General features: G+C 37.3%; 1 protein-coding gene across 1 annotated transcript; it reads right to left on the reverse strand.

The window, feature by feature from the left end:
- Positions 1–4,391: 4,391 nt before the first annotated feature.
- On the reverse strand, positions 4,392–5,103 carry LOC107854152 (ubiquitin-40S ribosomal protein S27a). Its single transcript, XM_016699146.2, has one exon. The coding sequence runs from the start codon at positions 5,004–5,006 to the stop codon at positions 4,536–4,538; it is 471 nt and encodes a 156-aa protein (XP_016554632.2). The 5' UTR covers positions 5,007–5,103; the 3' UTR covers positions 4,392–4,535.
- Positions 5,104–23,891: the final 18,788 nt, after the last annotated feature.

The raw sequence follows: 23,891 nt of genomic DNA on the forward strand, positions 1-23,891 counted from the left end.
AATTGATTGTCATAAACAAATTGTGAAAAGTAAGAACGGACTAAGGCAGTTAGTAACTAATTTTGTAAAATATTCTTACACTATGAATTATGATCAATACATAAAAACTTAAATCCATAATACTAATATTAAGAGGAAAATATCGTATTTGAAGAAAAAAAAAATTGTATGTTGTTAAATTTGGGCGTATCGCACAAGTAATCAAATTTTCAAAATGTTCCGAAAATGCCCCTCCGAAACAGCTATAAATAAGGTAGACCTCAGAGCTGCTGATAACACTTTTCTGGACTGCTCTCCTCTCTCTCTCTCTCTCTCTCTCTGTACGGTTTTGCTTGCAGAAAAAGCTTATCAGCTCAAAAATGGTTCTGGAAATCTCTGTGGTAGACTTGAAGAAGGAAGATCCAAAAAAGGAGTACAACGACACTAAGTGGATCTACGATCCATACAACGTCTACGTCGATGAGCAACGTATTCTCACTATCGTCACTAATAACCACAAGACGGTGACTAAATGGTTCAACGAGCTCCAGAAGACGCCTTCCAACAACAAACATGGCTGTATTTTCGTCACTATCTGCGTCGAGCGTGATCCGTACATGGTGTCGTCGTACCACTATGATGAGCCGAATCGCGACAGAACTCCGTATAACCTCCTCTCGGTTTGCACTGGCTCTCAATGCTTACTCTACCGTCTTCCCTTCGCTAATAAGTCCAAGTACAGGTACGACGACGATCCTATTCCGAAAGCTTTGAAGGCTTTCTTTGCTGATCCCAGGGTTATGGTTATTGGAAGGAAAATACGTGGTGTTATGAAGAGACTTGATGAGGACTTTGATATCAAGTTTGCTAACCCTGTGGATATCAACATTTTAGCGGATGTAGGTTTGGAGAGAGATGAGTTGGATCTACGCAATTATGACCTTAATCGTCTATCAATGACTGTTTTGGGAAAACACTGGGACGTGATTTGGCCTGAGAAGCCGATAGTATGGTTCCCGGTGGGAGGGCGTTGGTGGAGAGAGAAGATGAATCCCGAGAAGGTAAAATATGCTACTGTGGAGCCCTACGTGTGTTTTATGGTTAGTGCTGAAATTCTGGATGGGATGGATGGTTCGTGGTATCCTCGGCCCTTGGATGATTTCCTATTCAAGTATGAGAAGAAGAAAAGCAAGAGCAAGAACAAGTGTAAGAAGAAATTCTGAATGTATTGAAGTGAAGAATATGGGTTAGATCCAGGAAGGTTTATTACTCAGAACTTGCATCCTACTTAATAGTTACTAGTATTGCTTGTTCCATTCCCTATCTCTGTTTAGTTTCCGCTAATTGTTCATAAAGACGTAAAAAATGGGATTAGTCTCTCGTCCTCTTAGTGTTAAGGCATTGGAGTAGTTGTTACTTTTCTGTTGTTTCTGACTTCCTGTTAATGATGAAGATTTGAAAATACAAAGCTACTGAATTTCTTCTGTAGTTTGAGCTTTGAGAAGATTAAGCTGTTGATTTTATTAGCGTATTTTACTTTGTTTTATCATTGTTGTTCATGATATGGTGCTCAGAATTTGGATGCAATTAAAACTGAAGTAAAGTCGCTGCATCACTGTTAATGGAGGAAACTAATTACGTATATGCTTTCGATTCCATATATAACCTAGCTGATCGTGTTTAATTATGTAATATTACGTGTGATTAAGGATAATTACACATTAATTCTCGCCGGAGAACCTGAAAGTTGGGAAGACGAGTGTTGACGTCCGCTGTTTATAGTTGCGTGGTGCGCGTGAAGTGGCGCGTGTATGGGAGCAATATTTTGTGGGTGGTGCGTACATAAACGGTTCAGTGTTTGTTAATAAGGCACGTGTCAGTCGCTTTCGGTTTACACTTATTCTCTATAGCTTTTCGCCAAAAAGAGACTGGCACAAGTTACCACAATTGTACCAATTCACGTAATTACATTAGCTGGTAAAATAATGACCGCTTCTTCAATTCAGTCTTCTTTTTTGTCTGATGGGTAGCAAATGTAATTCATTTTCTAGGTCGCTGTATGAATTAACTGGCAAAATTTGTAAGCTAAAAGAAATTTTTTTATTCAACTACTTTTAAGGGTGAAATTTAACTTATTTGATTAATAAAAGACAGAATTTAAATAGGGCCTTAAAAGGCCATATGATGAACATCGGAACTGTTTTCTTGTGTGGGCCGTGGCACTGTGTAGAGGCCTGATAACCACAACAATAGCAGGATATACGACATATATTCCACTGAAGCCCATTGGATACATCTCAAATTGATTGGCCCATTTTTCTACATTGCCTTTACAGCAAAGAGTGGTTATGGGAAGCCCAATTCGTTCTCTGCGAGTATAATGTTGCGGAGGAAAATCTAGTAGAAAATATTTGCAACTTTTTGATCTAATTTTCCTTGCCATGAAATGGATTTTGCGATGTGATGCACACTGTTTTCTTTCTGCTCTTTCCCTTCTTATATATACAGATTTGCATTACATTGCTCATCCCTAGTTTGTCTTGGTAATTTTATGTTTAATTTGCAAGATTGATAGAGTGATAAGAACACTATGTAGCATGAGTACTGCTGGTGTCAACACGCTTCACAAGAGAAGCCACAGAACCACAATTTTTCCCGTATCATCTTTGCTCTACTTCAATTATCTCAATCCCAAGTACTAATTGTAGAAGAAATTACTATAGTAAAGCTGTGAATATTCTCGAAAGTAACATATTTATACCTATCTCGTGTTTGCTATGGAATTTTCACGTTCTTAGTGGGGTCTGGAGACCTTTCCTGCATCTAATTTTTACGGTGTCAAAAGCACACATTTGGCCCTAAATTACTTGAATGCTTGCTTAGCCAAAATCACTTGCAATTTTATGTATAATTTGCAAGATTGATAGAGTGAAGAACACTGCAACATAATCATCCTGATAGCTCATAAAGTTCTACCATACACAAGCAATGTAGAGAGTGATCCATAAAAAGATAAACAGATCGCCATGTCTTTGCAGTATAGCAATCTACAATTGAGTAAATTTGGAAAAAGAATCTACCCTGATGTTCATCAACTGAGGTTCATCTTAACCTTCCCATTTTGGTAAGTCGTGTGTAAGTAACATAAACTTAGATAGTTTTGTTTTATTTTAGTTTTTAGATAGTTTTGTTTTATTTCATTAATTGGGGTTCAATTTAACCTTCCGATTATGGCAAGTCGCGTCTAAGTAACATGAACTAAGATAGTTTGGCACAAATGTTTAGATAGTTTGGCACAAATGTCATTTGATTCGCCCATTGACACAATGGTGTAACATAAACTTAGATAGTTTGGCACCCAATGTCATTTGATTCGCACATTGACACAATGGAACTAGTTATAACTCAAGACATGATGCACCCAGCAAGAGAGTCTAAAGTTTTGGAATGTGCTCTAAACCTCAAAATTAATACTTGCTTCAAGAAAAGTTCTGAAAACACAGTGTTTGTGACTATAGCAGAAGCCAAAATCGTCTTAACCCCCAAACAGTCCGATACAATGATTTAAATCTTCCTAATTATAATTGTGTTCATTTTTTCACCCCAATATGAATATGAACATGAATATGAATATGAAGAGAGCAAACATTTTTAACAATAAATGCATACTCCTTATAAGACGTACATTTTCTTACAGAATGGCTTAACAGCTCCTTATTAGTTATAAGGCATCACAGTTGCTAATATGGTGAGCACTAGAATTAACCAGCAACAAAAAAATGTGAACATTAGTTGTAATTTTTTTGAATAACCGACATCGAACTCTAAACCTAAATCAAGAACCATGAAGCATACAGTGAGATGAAACAACATAATCTTACAGGCATCTGTATTTGCCTGACATAAGTAGATATGCAATCTTCATTCCAGAATTACTCACTGTAGCACAACCTAAAAGGCATTCCCTTCTACATTCCCCCAATTTACATTACCCGAATCAAAGCCGGCATTCCCTTCTACATTTCCCCAATTTACATTACCCGAATCAAAGCCTACTAGTTTAGCCCCAGTGAGAGCATGGACAAAGTGACAAATTTCAGGACATATGTAATCTACTCTAACAAACCTAATTGGATGTAATGAGACAAAATAAATAACAGTGTAGACAACATAGCAATGACTGAATTCATCTACTAGACAGACACCTAACACCTAACATCATTGCTTAAAATTCCTAATGCCCAGTGATCATAAATACACTATGTAACTAGCTGTGAAATTTTAAACTCCCGAGAAGCATATATTTCTATCACACAGCCTATAACAGATCCATACACTGCAATCCAGTCGCCAATATGTTGAGCATTCACATCTAAAGTAGAGAATTGGGAACATAAAACTAAGATGGATAGTGAAAATAATAAGCAAAAAATTAGTTCTGAAATAACTCAACAATCCCAAGGGTTGTCACATACATCAAAAACCAAAATCCATATAGCAAAAATCTCTCAAACGATAAAATCAACGACAGCATAAACAAGAACTAAACATAATTATCAATCGCCTCCAGCCTTGTTGTAAACGTAGGTGAGCCCACACTTACCACAGTAATGACGATCAAAATGATTCGCCATAAAAGTTCCAGCACCACACTCAGCATTAGGACACTCCTTACGAAGCCTCTGCACTTTTCCAGAATCATCCACCTTGTAGAACTGCAACACAGCAAGCTTAACCTTCTTGTGCTTGTGCTTAATCTTCTTCGGCTTAGTGTACGTCTTCTTCTTCCTCTTCTTAGCACCACCACGGAGACGGAGCACCAGATGCAGTGTTGACTCCTTCTGGATGTTGTAGTCGGCGAGTGTACGGCCATCTTCGAGTTGCTTTCCGGCGAAAATTAGACGTTGTTGGTCTGGGGGAATTCCTTCCTTGTCTTGGATCTTGGCCTTCACATTGTCGATGGTGTCGGAGGATTCAACTTCGAGGGTGATTGTTTTCCCGGTTAGGGTTTTCACGAAGATCTGCATCTTCGTCTGTCTGCTACGGCCGCGGCTGTTAGGGTTTCTTTCTTGTTTCAATGAGAACGATAGTGTGTGTGCGCTTTGCCATTTTATTAGGGTTTGGATGGGCCTGTTGTGATACTTGGGCCTTTGGAGATGAAAATGTATTTTGGGCTTAGGTTGACTTGTAGTACAAAATTAGGGCTTAGATTAGTATAAACAACAGAAATACCAATAGTATGCATCATAATTATAAAAGATCTCGTTATTTATTACAGGAAAAATTACACATTATAGATAAAATAATTTAATAATTATATGGTATGGTTAATAGTTTAAAAAATTACAATTCATAGTTAATAATTTTTAATAATTACATGGTATGGTTAATGTGTATATCAAAGGCAAGTAAAACTCTCTCTCTCATAATTAATTTTTTGTTTTATCTCTTAGCTGATTAGAGTGTTTAGTGGCAATAGGTCATTCTTTTATGGGACGTTTTAGCGGCAGTATGTATTCCTTCTAATTCAACAGATCTCAAAGTTTATTCTAACATATATCAAAGAATACTTTTCTTTCTATTTCTCTTCCAAATTTTTTGATATTTTGTGTTTTCTCCTACACATTCGTTGTATTTTTCCATAGAAGATTTTCTTAATTCAAATTTTATGATATTTTGTGTTTTCTCCGACTCATGACTTGGAGTTGTTGGTTGTGGTGTTCGCATTGAAGATTTGGCGTTACTTTTTGTATGGGGTCCATGTAGATATCTTTTTTTATCATAATAGCCTGCAATATGTGTTCACCCAGAAGGAGCTGAATCTCAGGCAAAGGAGATGGCTTGAGTTGCTAAAAGTCTACGACATGAGTCTCCATTACCACCTAGGTAAAGCTAATGTAGTTGTTGATGCTCTTAGCAATTATCCATGAGGAGTCTAGCTCATGTGGATGAGGATAAGCGGAAATAGGTGAAAGATATTCACCATTTGTCTAACTTTGGAGTTCATCTCTTGGACTCTGAGAACAGGGGTGTGTTTGTGTAAAAGGTGGCACAGTCCTTTCTTGGTACTAAAATTAATGAGAAGCAGGTATTGGATCATGTCTTAATGAAGATTAAAGGAGATGTAGGACAGCAAAACGTTGTAGCTTTTGAAATTGGTAGCGATGGTATCTTGAGGTACCAAGGCAGATTATGTGTTCCCGATGTAGATGTGTTGCGAGAGAGGATCTTGGTTGAGGTTCATGAATAGTTTTATGTCATTTCTCCTGGTTCGATGAAAATGTATCATGATCTTAAGGAGATTTATTGGAGGAATAATATGAAGCGAGATGTGGCCAGTTTTGTGGCTAAATACATGGTGTGTTAACAAGTGAAGGTTGAGCACTTGCAGCCCAAAGGGCTGTATGAAGAAATCGAGTTGCCTGTGTGGAATGGAAAGTGATTAACATGGATTTTGTTATCGGTCTTTCTTGGTCTTGGAATCAGTTTGATTCGATTTGGGTCATCGTGACTAGGATGACTAAGTCTGCTCACTTCTTGCTAGTAAGGACTAATTTTTTGGCAGAGGATTATGCGAAATTATTTCTCTAGGATATTGTGAAGTTGCATGGGGCACTTATTTCTATCATGTAAGATCGTGGCACTCAGTTCTCATCACAGTTTTGGCATTCATTTCATAGAGGTAGGGAACTAAGGTGAGTCTTAGTACTACTTTCCACTCGTAGTTGGATGGGTCAGTGGAAAAAACTATTCAGACATTGAAAGACATGCTTAGAGCTTGTGTGATTGACTATGGTGATAGTTGGGTTGATTATTTACCTCTTATAGAGTTTATGTATAATAATAGCTACTACTCTAGTATTAGTATGGCACCTTTTGAGGCCTTGTATGGTAAAAGGTGCAGGTCTCCTCGGGTGGTTTGAATTTGGTGAGGCTGAGATGTTTGGACAGAATTTGGTTCATTATACAATGGAGAAGATGAAGGTAATTTAAGATAGGCTTAAAGCTGCCCAAAGTCACAAAAAATCCTACGCGAATGTAAGGCGAAAAAAGTTGGAGTTTAGTATTGGTGAATGGGTATTCTTAATGGTATCCCCCATGAAGGGAGTGATACGGTTTGGTAAGAAGGGAAAGATCGATCCTCAATATGTTGTTCCGTACTTGGTGTTGAAAAAGGTTGGTAATATTGCATATGAATTAGACTTGCCCTCTAGTTTAAGCTCCATCCATTCGGTGTTTTACATTTTAATATTGAGAAAGTGCATGGGTGATTCTTTGGCGGTTGTTCCTTTAGAGGAGGTAGTTATTTTGGATTTTGTATCTTATGAGGAAGTCCTGGTTGAAATTTTTGTTCGATAAGTTCGTCGATTACGGACGAAGGACGTAGCTTCGATAAAGGTTATATGGAGGAACGACAAGGTTGAAAAGGCTACTTGGGAAGTCGAAGAGGACATGAAGTCCAAGTATCTGTTCTTATTTTTTGCTTCGGATAATTATGCTTAAGGTATATGTGTTCCTTAAAATCTTTGTTTTCTGACTTTGTAAAGAAAAGAGTGATTTTCTAGCATCTTTGTTTTCTATCTTTGTTAAAGGTAAGGATAGAGGTATATGGAGTCAAATTGTGCTTGTAATTGCCTTAACCCATCATTCGAGGATGAATGATCCAAGTGGGGGAGAATTGAAACACCTCAAATTTCGTCCCTTAAAAAAATTCTTGAGCTTTGAGCTCGCTGCCCTGGTTATGACTTGCCCTATAAGTCATAGGGTGTCCTGATGAGTCAATAGGATAAGTCATAACCAAATCATGTAAGTTTATGGCATGATTCTGCTTTGAGTACGAATGGATCACTATGATCAGTAGGGATTTATTACGAGCCGTGGTGTGTAAATCATAGAGTGTCCAGTGTATACCCCAAATGGGTTCTGTGTTGATTACGATAGGGATCTACGAGTCTCTGGGTCCTATTAAGAGTCCCGTGGCTGAGTCGACAAGTCAGCAGTGTAGGGTGCTTTGGTGGTTCTACCCTGGTTACGACTCGTGGTGACGAGTCGTAAAGAGTAGTTACGATTCGATGGTTGACTCGTAGTCAAAGACGACACTTTTTTAGTTTTTAAATTAAGGGCATTCTAGATATTTTATCTCTTACCCAACTTGAAACCCATGTCTTATAACCTCATTAGGGTGTCATTAGCACTCAAAAACACATTATAGTAACTTCTCACCACTCACGAATTTCTTAAGGTCAAGAACACATAGGGTTTTCCAAAGGCTGATCAATTATGGCTTTCAAGGGTGATTTCTTTCTGTACATCTTACTATTTCAAGCATGTGACTCTTCCCTCATTGTTAATTTGTTATAAACCATATGTATTAAAGTGTTATTCACATGGTATTTTTTTGGTTTTGAAAACAAGGGTTGTGGGTTTTGAATACATATGGTTGAACTATGTTTTCTCATGATTTAATTATGATTATTCATGCTTTAAATATGGTTTTGAACTTGTGGGTGCATGGATATGGTAGATGAATTAGGGAATTGTGATTTTCCCAAACTTGTGACTTTGAAATGGTTATGACCCCAACCCATAGTGTGAAATTGGTTTTAAGTTATGAGAAAGGTGGGAATTTGTAAAATTGAACTAGTTTTGAATTGTTGCATGATATAAAGAGGTATTTGAAAACACAATGGTATGATTTAATGAACAAAGTAAGTCAGTGCCTCCACCTTGTATTATTGAACAAAGTAAGTAAGTGCCTCCACCTTGTATTAATGAACAAAGGAAGTTGCTTTCTCCAAGTTAATGGGAATTGTTTTGGTATGTTGTTGTTACCTTACAAGTGTAGTTGGTATGACGATACCAACAAGGTATGCCTTAATGTGGAATGTGTTTCATGAATGGTATTGTGTGATAAATGTTTTAACTGGGCTATAAATAGGACTGTGTAGCTGAGTCGTGAAATTGAAGGTTCGAGTGACCTACACTGGAAATCGCATTTGCCAATATGGGGGTCAAAGTGACTAGGGAAGTTCAAGTCCCTCTTATTATTATTTCATGATTAGGGAGGTTCGAGTCCCTCATAAATCATTATATGATCGGGTTCTTAAGTCACCTTAGTATATTTTGGGAGGTTCGAGTCCCCCATGTGCATATATATAAGATTATTCTCTGGTTCGTGTGGCTACACGCACTGGGACTCGACTAGGGGGTGAGAGCTGGGGCACATATAGCCCATGGGTACTACTATATGAAGGTTGAGCAACACAATCCAAGTTAAAATTTTAAAGTGCATGCTAAACCTTATTTCCTATCCCAACATGATATGTATATATGTATTTCCATAAGGTTATTGTGCATTGGTTGACTTGATTTGAATTGATGGCATTATTTTATCTTTATCCTCGAGTTACATTATAGCGTTCACCCTGTTAACCGTCTTTGAATGTTGTATCCCCACGCGATGCAGGAATTGGTCACACTTCTACTTCTCCTACTCAGTGATTAGGATTTGGGATCAGATCGTGAGTTTACATTGAAAAAGTAAGATTTCATACATCGAAAGTCTATATTTCGTATTTTGTGCCTCTTATTTCATAGACTTATTTTTAGCTATTATCGGGGGAATTTTCCAACACTCTATTGATATTCAATTTAGATCTTTTTTTAAAAGGCTTTATTTGGACTACTGTGGTTATTGAGCGGTACCAGTCAGTTGTTTGGCCGATCGTTGGTTATAGATATGCATTAAACTTTTCTTAAGCTATTGCAAACTATCTTATTATATGTTCGGAATTCATCTGACTTTGGGGGTGTGTTGTGTCTGGGTGGGTTAGGTATAAGGGTGATCTTCGACCTACGTAGGACTTGAGAAACATGACACGACCAGGCACTGGTTCTGGTCGTGTCAAAGGCTACCTTGTTAAACAAAGATATGGACATCTCTTGTAATACCCCATATTTTTCTAGTTTAATTTAACTCTCAGTACATGAGTTATCCCATATAAAATTTTTAAATACTCAGTATTTTTTAGTTTAGAGCTTACCATTACGTAGAAAATTCAGTTAGCTTTCCAACGATATAAAACTTACCTAAATCTGATAACCGGGTGAAGAGTTAAAGTCATTTTTGTAAGACAGTATACCACTTGGGACATCAACGCGTCGCGAAGGCATGCCAAATGGCAATTGTCACTTTCCAGTGTTCCATCGCGATCATGGTGCGTCGCTCTAAGCAGCATTTTCAAAATTTTCTATTTCCAGTGAAGCTCCGCGATTCCACCGCGTCGCGCTGAGTCCAAAATTCGAAATCAGTGGGGTACCGCGATTGTACCACGTTGCGCCAAGCCCTCAGTTCCCAATTGTCAATTTCCAATGACACGACGCAATAGCGCCGCGTCGCGCCAGGGTCCAAAATTAGGTTTTTCCAGTAACGATTTTTAAATCATTTCCAGGGGTAATTGGGTATTTTTCCATGACCCAAGTCAGTCCTAAACAGGAAATTTAACCCTAAAAGAGCACTAATTGCTCTTTATTTCACTATCCACTCAAGAAACAAAGCATTCTCTCTCAATTAGCAAACCCTAATCTTCAAGCAATCAAGAGCAATCCTCAGGAAAATCATCAAGAGCTTCAAGAATTAAAATATCCAGGTATGTTAGGTGTTCATTCATGGGTTCCTTTCACCCATGAAATCCAAGAACCTTTTCTTTAAACTTATAAGATCTCAAATTTATGAATGTCATGCTTAAAATTGATTGTATTCATGTTCATGATAGTAATTGGTTTCAATTCATGATTAATTATAAGTTTCCATGAAATTAAAATAGTCTATGTAATGAGTTATATGAATTGCATACTAAACCCTTGAATTTGCAATTGAGTATTGTATTCATGATGTTCATGTGTTGACCATTATCATGTGAAATAATTCATGCTCCCCAAGTGTTTGCTAAAATGCCAATGTGAAGTAAATGCCTTACAAGTGTTTGATAAAATATCTCTATGAATGAATTATGAACAATTGTACATTGTTATGCTTTCCAAGATCATGCTATGCTTTACTTTTCATGCTATTGAGTCCTGGGGGTATCTAATACCCGATAATCTAGCTATTTACCTAGAGCTCCAGTAGTTACAGAATAGTCTCAGTACTGTCATGATTAGTAGCACTCTCAGTCAGTTATAGAACTCAGTGAACTCAGTCAGTTATAGAACTCAGTGAAACTCAGTATTAGTCTAGTTCAGCTCGGTATAATTAGTTCAATGTCTATTCAATTGGGAGTAGAATTTAGCACTGAGTGAACCCAAGGATGGGGACTTACCTGCCAGTAGAGGTCGTGATCCTTAGAAGAAGTCCTTGCATTCCAGAACTACGTAGCCAGCGTAGGTTGAGACATCAACCTGCCAGTTGAGGGTTGATAAGGTATTTTAACCTGCCAGCTAAGGGTACCACCGTTCTCATTAGAGTACCTGCCAAATGAGGGTAACTCTCTAGTTGTCTTTACCCATGGCATGGTACTGACACCCTTCCAACTGGGGTTACAGGTTGGACCCAAGTTATCTTATTTGGGGCATGTTGGTTAGATGATTACTTCCCACAATTTCAGTTTCAGTCTCAGTATATAACTCAGTTCAGTTCTACAAAATCAGGACTGTTAGACACAGTCACTCAGTTATCAGTAATCTCAGATATCAGTTACTCAATTATCAGGACTCAGTACTCAGCTTCAATAAAAGCTCAGATACAGTATACATGCATATGTACAGTATTGCATACTCAGTATTTACAGCAGTTTTGGATTTTTATGTACTCATAATCAGTTATTCTATATTATTCAGTCAGTTACTGTTCATGCACATTAACCCTTACATTCAGCCTTACCACATCTAGCATACTAGTAATTCCACGTACTGACGCATACTTTTCTCTTTGTGTTATGATGTCTCATATCATAGGCTTGGATGATCAGGTTCCTGACCGTGCATAGACAAATTCAGATTTAGCCAATAGTGTCAGACTTAGTAGTGAGTCCTCATCTACCGAGGATATATTTTATTTTTGTATTCAGTAGTCAGAGTTAGTTGGGGGCTTGTCCCATCAACTTTGCTTTCAGACAGTTTAGTTAGAGGCTTTTCAGACTAGACTATCAGACAGTATTTAGTTTTGCAGATTATTATTACAGTTGATATTCTTTAACAATATTTAGATTTCAGATATTTTATCAGATGTTATTATTTACCAGTATTTCAGATTTTGAACCTTATGGCATTTTAGCCTATTTTTCGCATTCCTTTCAGTGTTATTATCTAAAATTCTCACAGTAGGTACCAACATGGGTTAGCTTGTGGTCCTTCAGGGTCGCAAGCATCGTGTAGTATCTAGAGTACAGACTTGGGGCGTTACATCTTTGAAATTGTGGTGTATGTGCAATAAATGGAAGAATAAAAGAAGAAGAAAGCAAAGATAAGTGAAAGGTAGAATAAGAAGTTTTGCTACTTGGATCAGGGTGAAAGTCAGCAACAGAGTGGTAGAGATGGTGAAAAGTGGTCTTAAAAGAAGTTGGGCAATTCTGATTCTTACTTACGGCTAGTGCTCTTTATCTAAAGCCATCAGGTGATCATTATTCCCAGTATAACAGTAGGTTTAGAGCACCAGGAACCTAACCTCAGGCTAGTGGGGCTCAGTCAGCTCCATCGTATCCTTCTTGTAGATTCTGTGGTCAGGTGCACCGTGGTGTTTGTGAAGGGGGGAGGAACAAATGCTTTAAATGTGTTCAGATTATTCATATGTAGAGGAATTTTCCTTCTAAGGTTGCTTCTAGGGAGAATAAGATTCCTGTTACCATTTCATTCGCTCAAGCACCAAAGGGTGCTACTTTTGCTTCTGGCTTCGGCACTAGTAGGAACTGTCTGTACGAGCTTACCACTCGCTAGGATTTTGAGGCATTTCCTGATATTGTTACTGGTGCTTTTAAACTTTTCTCTCATAATGTATATTGTCTACTTGATCCTGGGTCTACTCTCTCTTATGTGACCCCTTATATGGCTATCCATTTTGTCTTTGATCTTGAAAATATATTAGACCCCTTCTCTATGTGATACAAGCCAAATGGACACTATAGCTTTTAAGGACATCATTATTGGCCAATACATGAAGGATCAAGCTTTGTTGACATTGAAGGAATGAGAATATGCAAGGGAAAACTATTTTGAGCACTTAATAAAGCAATTTCATTTGCTGAAGGTTGCTTGGAGGCTTGACTTGATGACTACCCGAGGGCTCCAAAGGATTGCAAGTGTTGAAGTATGAAGAAGGAGTCCTTACACTCCATGAACGCCCCTCATTAAGGGTGTTTGGTCTTTTGATTCCCTTTCTTTACACTCTATAGAAGCCCCTTTTCATTAAAGGTAGTTTGGTTATTTGATGTAATAACTATAAATAGACTCCAATAGGCTTATTTTCTAATTAGTTGATTATTAATATTGAAACTTGAAAGACATTTCTCTTGAGAGAGAGTGTTTGTAGTGCAGGGCTTGAAAAAGTCACTTGAAACTGGGGCAATACATAGTATGGATTCACTTATGTTGCATTTTTGCTTAGAAATGTTAGTGCTTGAGGAGGTTGAGTTCCTCTTCTGTCAACGTAAGATCTTGGTGTTACTCATATGAGTCATAGGGGTCTTAGGATTTGATACATCCTTTGGTTCTTTTGGTTTGTATATTTCTATGTCAAGATATCTATCTTTACATTTTATGTATTAGTTTGTGTTTTATTCCTTAAATTCAAATGGTGTTTGCTTCCTTAGTATAGTCTTTATCTCTTTTTCTTCTTTCTTAGCTTGGATCTATATAATTTGGTATCAGAGCCAGTTTTTAGAGTTGTTCCTACAACTCTAAGTCTTAGATTGTCAACCTTAAGAAAATCTTCATAAAAGAGTCAAAAGTCCAAAAAAATAAAAAAAATACTGAGTCATGTTATGCCATCCTAGATTTACTTAGATCTACCTAGTTTTTATGTGTTTTGATAGTTTCTAGTGCTAGATCCTTGCTCACTAGCACTAATAGAGTCTAGATCTAAGATTTGAGCAAGATTCGAGTTGTTTTGAGCATTCCGCTATTGTTGAACTTGTGTTTGAATCTTTTGGAGGGTGGATCATGTATGGGTTGTTGTGATTGTGATGTTTTTGAAGCAATTTTGTGTTATTTGTGCTTGGCTTGGCAAAGGGACCTTAGATCTTCAAGAAAATTTAAATTTGGAGGTCATTTGCCTTGTGGTCAAACTTGGTCAACTCTTGAATATTCTTGTTTTTCTTTCTTATCTTCATATTTTGTTGAAAAATAATATCCAAAAGAGGGTGTTTGATCTATAAAAAAGAAGGAAGGGAGTGTAAAGGTTGTTTGTACAAGAATATTGCTAGCATATTCTAAGTCATCCAAAAGATGAAGGAACAAAAAGAACATTCAAGTACAATTAAAAGTACAGAAGGGGGGGGGGGGACCAATTCAATTCAAATCCAATTAAAGCTTGAAAAGGCTCCAAAACTTGGATTTTCCCCCTCAAAATCATTCCTACACCCTCTTAGTTAAAGTTTAGGCCGAGACACAAAATTGAAGAACAAAAATTTTACAAAGTTGACGTCCAATCACAAGGTGCCTTTTTTATCATTTTGTGGACAGTCAAATTTTAGCTCAAACTTGGATTTCTTATGTTCCATTCTTGTTTCCTTGGTTACATTTTGTTGATTCTATCCTTATTAGCAAACTGGTAACTATCTACTAGGTTGAGAATTAGTTTAGAGTCTCTTATTTCATGTTTACGTTCCTTGTATATTTTTCTCTTTTTGTGATTCGTTGTAGTTTATTGGTTCAAGTCTGAACAAGACTTATTTGAGTCTTTTGAACAAAAATCTACTCCGAATAATAGCATACTCATCCCTCAATCACTCATGAAGTACAAGCCAACTTTTAATACTTGTGAAGCCAAGTGTGAGGTAAAATCAAGAGTGAGACTGTGGTGAGGCTATTTTGAACTAATTTGTGTTTTATTTTATAGGTTTGTTTTTCTTTTAGGTATAATTGCAATGGAACCTGAGGCTACAACCTCTCAAACCATGGATAACAATACTCTTGATACTTTCAAGGCTTTTCTTGAGGCTATAAACCATACTCTTGAAATATTGGGGTTGGATATTGGATCAATGAAAGGGGATATGGCATCAATGAAAGAAGGTGTGACTACTTTGAAAGGAAGGATGGAACGTTTAGAAGGTCTAAAGAACTCCAATCACTTTAATCCTTAAAACTACCATACTTCTTTAAGTAATGCAGAGATGATTCAAGGTAGAAATTTCAACAAACTCCCTTGTAATAAGAGCTTACCAAAGGAGCAAGTGGGATACCATGACACACACCAAGGTGAAGACCATAACTCATGTAAGTTACAAGGTAAAAATACTATCTCCTACACTCCTACAAACTTAGAATATTGTGATGTGGCTAGTAGTAGCCAAGTGGATGTAGTTGTTGGTTTGCTTGGAGAAGAATTGCATGAGTTTTCCCTTTGTGATACTCTTGGTATTTCTAGATTGCATGAAGATCAAATTCTGGTTGTGAGTATGCAAGCACTAATTGATCCTATAAATGACAAAATTGATTTTTCTCGTAAGAATGATTTGTGTCCATCTAGTGCTAGCACTTGTAACTTGAATAAGGTCTCATTGCTAAGTGATGAGAGTATTCACACACTAGTTGACCCTTATGAAAACCAAGGTGAGTCTATGTTGGCATGTGAGTTGCCAATAACTAGTGAAGGTGTGTATAATGATCAACTTACTCATAAATATAGTTCACTACTTGAGTGTGTGTATGGTGTGCTTGATGAGTCTCAAGTTAGTGATGATGTTGATAGAGTTGATCATGAGATTGGGAATGATTCTTTAAGCATGTTGTGTGATGAAAGCCTTATTGTTAGTTTTGCTCATGAAAATCATGTAATTGAAGATGTTGGTCAAAAGGATAAGAGTGAACTCAAGATGTTGGCCAAAGGGATAGGAGTGAACTCATGAGCTTGCCTTTTGGTAAAGGAGACCCTATGGGTTGTCTTGCTCATAGGGATGATTATGTGTTTGAAACTTCTCTGGAACTTGATGGTTGTCTTTTAGAGAGTGAACTTGTATGTTCTAAATCTGTCTCGAGGGTAGATCCTACTCTCTTTAGGTATAATATCATGTTTGAAGATGATATAGTCACTCCTAATAAACCTAGTGGTGAGAATAAAGTTGAAGGTGTAGCTTGTTTTGAAAGCTATAACCTATATGCTAACCCACTATAGTGTGACAATATTCCTCCTAAAGATGAAAATCTCTTCTTGAAAGACGAGAGTACTCTTAAGGAAAAGAAATATGAGGTCTTGGGAAGGGATAATAAATTTGGTGATAATAATTTTGATTTGCTTGAATCCTTAAGAAACCCAATAAGTGATTGTTCCTTAAAAATTGATTGTGATTGTGATCCATGGTATGGCAGCCACCAATGTTTGATGACTATGAAGATGAATTGCTTGCTTATTGTAAAGACTTAAGTATAATCCCTTGGACTTTGGTAGTGGTATGTGTCTACTTGAGGGTACTTCCATAGAAAGAGAAGGTGTTCATTGTTTGGAAACTATTTTCTCTTCTACTTTGTATGACCTTATTGTTGAGAGTACTCATGGTGATGATTTTGAAACTAATAGTGAGTACATATATGAGGACACCTTAGTTGAAGTTGACTTAGGTGATACCTTTCTCTACTATCTATTTGCCTTTGATGATGTGCATGCTATTATAGAGAGTATGTCTTTTATATTGGGTGAAGCCTATGAGGAAAAAAAGTGTTGTCTAGATCCAGGTCTAAGGCCACTCTTTCCATTTGACCTCGATGCCTAATGTGGATATGATGATGTTGGCACACCCAACTTGTTGCTTGGTCTACATGTCAAGTAAAGTGTCATTCTTGAAAACCCGAGGGCAAAAGTGTCATTGTCTCCATGGGGTAATGCTTCTAAATGTGCATCCTTCCTTGACACATTTGTGATTGAGTTGAGTGAATCCCAACTTGTGGATGCTGAGTTGTCTATTTATTTGAAAGGAAGAATTTATATGTGCTTAAATATTTTGATTTCATCTTTGTGTACATCATGTACTACGTCTTTTGATCCAAAGGGCATTCTCATAGATAATAACACCTCCGATGAAGCCTTTACATTTAATTTCTTTCTATACTACCTCTTTGCTTATGATGACATCCATGATAGTTTTGGATTTGCCTTATGTGGAGGTAGGATATTTGTTGGTTAGTCCACTTGTTTGAGTGACATTGCTATATGTTTTCCGCGGACTTTAATTTCAATTGAGGCACCACTTTCTATGTAGTCTCTTAAAGAGGTAATGAAGCAACTGTGTCTTATGGCTCCTGAGGTAAAGGTAATCTTACCTTTGGTATCTAGTGATGCCATTATGACCATTGTGGTTTCCTTACCTCTTGGTGACTTCCTTAGCCAACTCCTTTGTGCATTCTTCAATAGATTTCTAATGTTTAACATGAAGGATCCTTGGTTATATTTCATATGTAAACCACCTTGGCATGATGATGTTATTTATTATACTAATCCTAACCCTCTTGCCATAAGGATGTTGTGCTTGTTTGTCCTTTCTTTGGTCTTGCAAGGTTTGGATTCAAGGTTGAATCCTTTTTAAGAAGGGAAGGATGATACGAGCCAAATGGACACCATAAATTTTAAGGACATCATTAGAGGCCAATACATGAAAGATCAAGCTTTGGTGACATTGAAGACATGAGAATATGCAAGGGGAAGCTATTTCAGACACTCAATAAAGCAATTTCATTTGTGGAAGGTTGCTTGGAGGCTTGCCTTAATGACTACCCAAGGGTTCCAAAGGATGAAAAGTGTTGAGGTGTGAAGAAGGAGTCCTTACACTCCACAAACGCCCCTCATTAAGGGTGTTTTGGTCTTTTGATGCCTTTTTTTACACTTCATAGGAGCCCTTTTTCATTAAGGGTAGTTTGGTTATTTGATATAATAACTATAAACAGACTCCATTAGGCTTATTTTCTTATTAGTTGATTATTAATATTGAAACTTGAAAGACATTTCTCTTTAGAGGGAGTGTTTGTAGTGTAGGGCTTGGAAAAGCCACTTGAAACTGAGGTAATACATAGTGTGGATTCACTAGTGTTGTATTTTTTCTTAGAAATGTTGGTGCTTAGGGAGGTTGATTTCCTCTTATGTCAATATAAGATCTTGGTGTTACTTATATGAGTCATAAGGGTCTTAGGATTTGATACAACCTTTGGTTCTTTTGGTTTGTATGTTTCTATGTCAATATATCTATCTTTACATTTTATGCATTAGTTTGTGTTTTGTGTCTTGAATTTGAGTGTATTTGTATTTTGTGTTATTTTCCACCTCAGTGGCAAATCCATTGTGGCTAGAAGGGTTTATAGGGGTTGTGTGATGTCGGTCAATGGTAGAGAGAACTGGTAGATCTAATAGAGTTGGTCATGTTAGACTTTGATGTGATTTTGGGGATGGATTGGTTGTATTCATGCTATGCGTCTCTTGATTGTCAGACCCAAGGGTCAGTTTCCATTCCCAAATAAATCGGTGATTGAATGGGAAGGTTGTTCCCTAGTACCCAAGAAAAGGTTTATTTCATATCTTAGAGCCCAAAAAATGGTTTCCAAAGAGTGCCTCTATCACTTAGTGCATCTTAAGGATTCTATATCCGAAGGTCCTTCTTTGTAGACTATCTTTATGGTCAATGAATTTCTCAAGGTGTATACTGGTGATTTTCCTGGCATTCCTCCCTATAGGGAAATCGATTTTGGAATTGATCTTTTTTCGAACACTCGTCCTATTTTTATTTTTCCTTATAGGATGGCTCCGGGTGAGTTGAAGGAACTCAAGAAGCAGTTGAAAGATCTTCTTGACAAGTTTTTTATCCACCTTAGTGTGTCTCAGTAGGGTGATCCTATTCTTTTTGTGCGTAAAAAGGATGGTTTCCTTTGGATATGTATTAATTACCGCCAATTGAATAGTGTAACTGTGAAGAATAAGTATTCGCTTTCGAGGATTGATGATCTGTTCGATTAGCTTCAGGGTACAAAGTTCATTTCTAAGATTGATCTTTAGTCTGGGTAGCGTCAGTTGAATATTAGGGAGGTGGATATCCCTAAGACTGTTTTTCAAACCCAGAATGGTCATTTTGAGTTTTTGGTGATGTCTTTTGGCTTGTCCAATGCCCCAGTATCATTTATGGATCTTATGAATTGTGTTTGCCGCCAGTTCTTGGATTTGTTTGTGATTGTCTTTATCGATGATATTTTGGTATATTCTAAGAGTGAGGAGGATTAAGTCGATCACCTCTGCCTTATGTTGCGGACCCTAAAGATTTGGTGTTTGTATGCAAGGTTCTCTAAGTGTGAGTTCTGGTTGAATGATGTAACTTATCTGGGTCATGTTGTTTCTAGTAAAGGGATCATGGTTTATCCACATAAGGTTACGGTGGTTACGAAGAGGCTTAGACCCATGACTCCAACCGATATTCAAAGCTTCTTGGGTTTAGCCAATTATTATAGAAGGTTTGTAGAGAGTTTATCTTCTATTGCTGCCCCATTGAATAAGTTGACTCAGATAAAGGTAAAGTTCTTGTAGTCTGATGCTTGCGAGGGTAGTTTCAAGAATCTGAAGGATAAGTTGACTTTGACTCCGATCTTGACTCTGCCAAAGGGCACAAGTAGTTTTATGGTCTATTGTTATGCATCTCGGGTGGGACTGGGTTGCGTGTTGATGCAACATGGCAAGGTGGTTGCTTATTCTTCTAGGCAGTTGAAAGTTCATGAGAAGAATTATCCAAATCATGATTTGGAATTATTTGTTGGGGTGTTTGCATTAAATATCTGGCGGCATTATTTATATGGAGTCCATGTTGATATTTATTCTGATTGTAAGAGCCTGTAATACATGTTCTCTCAGAAAGAATTGAATCTCAGGCAAATGAGATGGCTTGAGTTACTCAAGGACTATGACATGAGTCTTTACTATTATCCTGGTAAAGCTAACGTGGTTGTTGATGCTCTAAATAGGTTGTACATGGGAAGCTTATCTCATACGGATAAAGAGAAGCAGGATTTGGTGAATGATATTCACCGTTTGGCTAATCTCGGAGTTCGTCTCTTGGATTCCAAGGATGGTGGTGTGATTCTTCAAGAGGTGGCGAGGTCATCTCTTGGTGCTGAAGTGAAAGAGAAGCAAATGTTAGATCCTATTCTAATGCAAATCAAGAATGATATAGGTAGGTAGAAAGTGATGATTTTCGAGATTGGTGGCGATGGTATCTTAAGGTACCAAGGCAGATTATGTGTTCCCAATGTTTATGGTTTGTGAAAAAAAATTTTGGTCGAAACTCATGAGTCGCGTAATACTATTCATCCTGGTTCGACGAAAATGTATCATGATCTTAAAGAGATTTATTACTGGAATAACATGAAGCAGTATATGGCCAATTTTGTGGCTAAGTGCATAGTGTGTCAGCAAGTGAAGGTAGAGTACTTGAGGACCAGTGGATTTATTCAAGAGATTGAGCTGTCGGTGTGGAAATAGGAGATAATTAATATGGATTTTGTTATGGGTATTCTGCAGTCTCGCCAATAGTTTGATTCAATTTGAGTCATCGTAGATAGGATGACTAAGTCCACTCACTTCTTTCCCGTGAGGATTAATTACTCTTCTGAGGATTATGCTAAGTTGTTCATTGAGGAGATCATGAAGTTGCATGGTACTACAATCTTCATCATATATGATTGGGGTACCCAGTTCTCGTCTCATTTTTGGAGGTCGTTCTAATGAGGTTTAGGGATTAAATTAGCCCTTAGTACTACTTTCCACCCGTAGAAGGATGGGAAAGCGGAAAGGAAATTTAGGTCTTGGAAGATATGCTCTAGGCTTGTGTGTTTGATTATGGTGGTAGTTGGGTTGACCACTTGCCTCTCATAGAATTTGCTGACAATAATAGTTGTCACTATATGATACGATAGAATCTTGGAAGACACGAAATCACTCAAAAACAGTCCACAAACACACTCCAAAATAGTCCACAAATCACTAAGATCCTTGGACCGATAGGAGACCTCTCTCGGATTCACAAATACAACAAGAATACAAGGTAAACAAGGTGTATTTCACACCAAAACAGCAACGATACGTGAAGAACAATATGAACACAAAAGCACAAGATTCGGATTTAACAATAACAACAAGAACACAAGATTACAACACAAACTCTAAACACGATTACAAGAAAGTAAAGGGATAGATAGATAGACCACATGAACGTATAATCTTAAGAACCCAAGAATGGACACTCTTGGACCCTTAACACTACACATTATAATAAACCTATCTCTTACGTAATACAAGATCGGATTGCACCTCTCTAGCATCAACGTTTCCAAGCAAGCAACAATAAAAGAGAATCCACCCTATTGTTGTATCCTAGTTTTAGTTGGTGGCTTTTCCAAGCCCTAACTATGGTGTTTCAAGTCTTACAAGACTTACAATAATATCCAAAAACTAAGTGAATAATCCCTAACATGTTCGTTATATATTACAAGATAAATAGAAGTTAAAATGACCAAAAAGGCCCTTTAAGAATGGGCACCCATCTAGTGTAATTTATGGGCTGATTTGGGTGCATTTTAGGGCTCTTTTACACTTTAATTGCACATGCCAAGGGTCGGGTCCAACATGTACTCTCCTAAGTCCATAACTGTGATTATTCCCATATCATCCTCTCCATCTTGAGAGGAATTTGTCCACAAATTCACGACTTCACCTCATTCAATTGGTCATGTCAAAGGAAACCTACTCAACACAATCCCCAAATAAGTCACAAAAACAAGTCAAAAACAGTCCATAAAATCATGAAGAATCCTAGGTCTCAATAGCAATAAGTCTCGAACAACATCTTCATTTTGAACCTCGTCTTCCTCTCCATCTTGAGCCTTGTCTTCAATCTCATTCGAAACAAGTCTCCTACCATCATACAAGTATTGTAGTAGTCTCCATATCCTTCATGTTCCTTTCTACCATACTCCTCTACATGGATATATCGGTTTTCGTGAAGTAAAGTTTCGATTGAGAGGATGATTTGGTAAGGGGGAGCTTCGGTTGTGGAGCTTGGATGGGAGAAATTGGCTTCCAAGTCCCTCTTGTTGGACTTGATCGAATTGAGGGGGAAGCGACTCATTTAGGTCTCGGTCTTGAGGACATTTGTTGTCTTGGCTTATGTCTATGTCATTTAGTGGTGGACTGAGAGGGTTGATCGTTTGAGGTAAAGCTTCGGGGGTAGAAACATGAGAGTTTCTTCGGCTCTCCACTTGATCCAACCTCTTAAGTATAATAGACATATCCGAGCCTAATTTGTCAAGACCCGCATTCGCCTTAGCTATTTCTCGGGCAATAGCATCAAGGTGGACCAAAATGGTGTCCATTATGGCAAAGGAGTTACCTACAAAAATAGAAAACACATTAGTTGTACAAAAACATCCCCACTTTCTCTTTTTATTTCTTGAATCTCGAATCCCTCACACTCAATCTCACAAGTGTTGCAAGCTTTCTTGTACTCCGAGTGGTGTTGAGAGGTGAATCCAACGTTGACAAGGGCTCCAAAGAGTAAGGAAAACATAAGGACATATTACAATGACTCAAAATAATCAAGACTCACAAAGGAAAGTTAAGACAAAGAACTGGTTCAAAACTAATTTACAATCTAGTAAATGATCACTAGCTTGTAAATTAGTATTGGAATCAACAAACGAAACCAAGAAAATAACAAAATGAAACTAGAAGATCAAAAATTGAGCTTAAAAATTATCGTGTGAACAGTAAAACATGATGTGGCAGCCACGTATTCGTTCAATTTTATCAAGTTGTTAATTTCAAAAGTTCAAGTCTTGGTGAATTTTCAATTTGGACCTTTGGTGGAACTTGTTCAATGGAGGGAAATACAAACTAGTCTTTGGAGTTTCTTTTCAATTCAAAATTCAAGACTCAAAAGTCTTTGACTAGACTTGTACAACCCTTAAAACATGGACCCTTGTTTTATGAAAAAGTGGTGGAGATGTGATGTAAAGTCTTTTGGTGGTTGGGGGTCTTTCAAGACTTAACAAAAGTTCTACACCTTGTACTTCACCTTTTGAAGATCTAAGTTAACTTTAACATTAACAAGGTGATGAATATGGTGAATAACTTCAAAAAATACAACAACCACAACAAGAACAACCAACAACAATCTCCCAAGAAGAACAACAATTCTAGAACAACAAGGTCAACTACAAACCTCCAACAACAATTCTATCGGCCAAGTCTTTAGTGTGGTATTTTTGGTTTTAACAAGAGATAAAGGTTGTGATGAGCTTCAAGAACAACAACAACATCCACCAGGAATTACAACAACATCCACACGACCAACTTCAAATCCATAACAATAAGAACAACAATAATGGGCCAAGTTTATATTCACAACAACAACTTTGAACAAGTTCAAGCTTAAGTTTAGATCTAGACTCAAAGTGTTAGTGGACAAGTAAACTAACACTAGAAACAAAAAAACAAACAAGAACACAACTATATCTAGACACAAAACGAACAAATCTCGGCCAGGACACAACAAGAATACAATTTTGGCCAAGAACACAAACACGGACAGATTGGTATATTTATCAGGAATTTTTAGATTTTAATTTTTTTTTTCAAGTGAGCTAGCCCAAGATTTGATCTTGTAGGAACAAGATCAAGCCATGCTCTGATACCAAATGATACGATAAAAACTTGGAAGACACAAAATCACTCA

This window comes from Capsicum annuum, chromosome 1 (assembly GCF_002878395.1).
Source record: "Capsicum annuum cultivar UCD-10X-F1 chromosome 1, UCD10Xv1.1, whole genome shotgun sequence".
Lineage (NCBI taxonomy): Eukaryota > Viridiplantae > Streptophyta > Magnoliopsida > Solanales > Solanaceae > Capsicum > Capsicum annuum.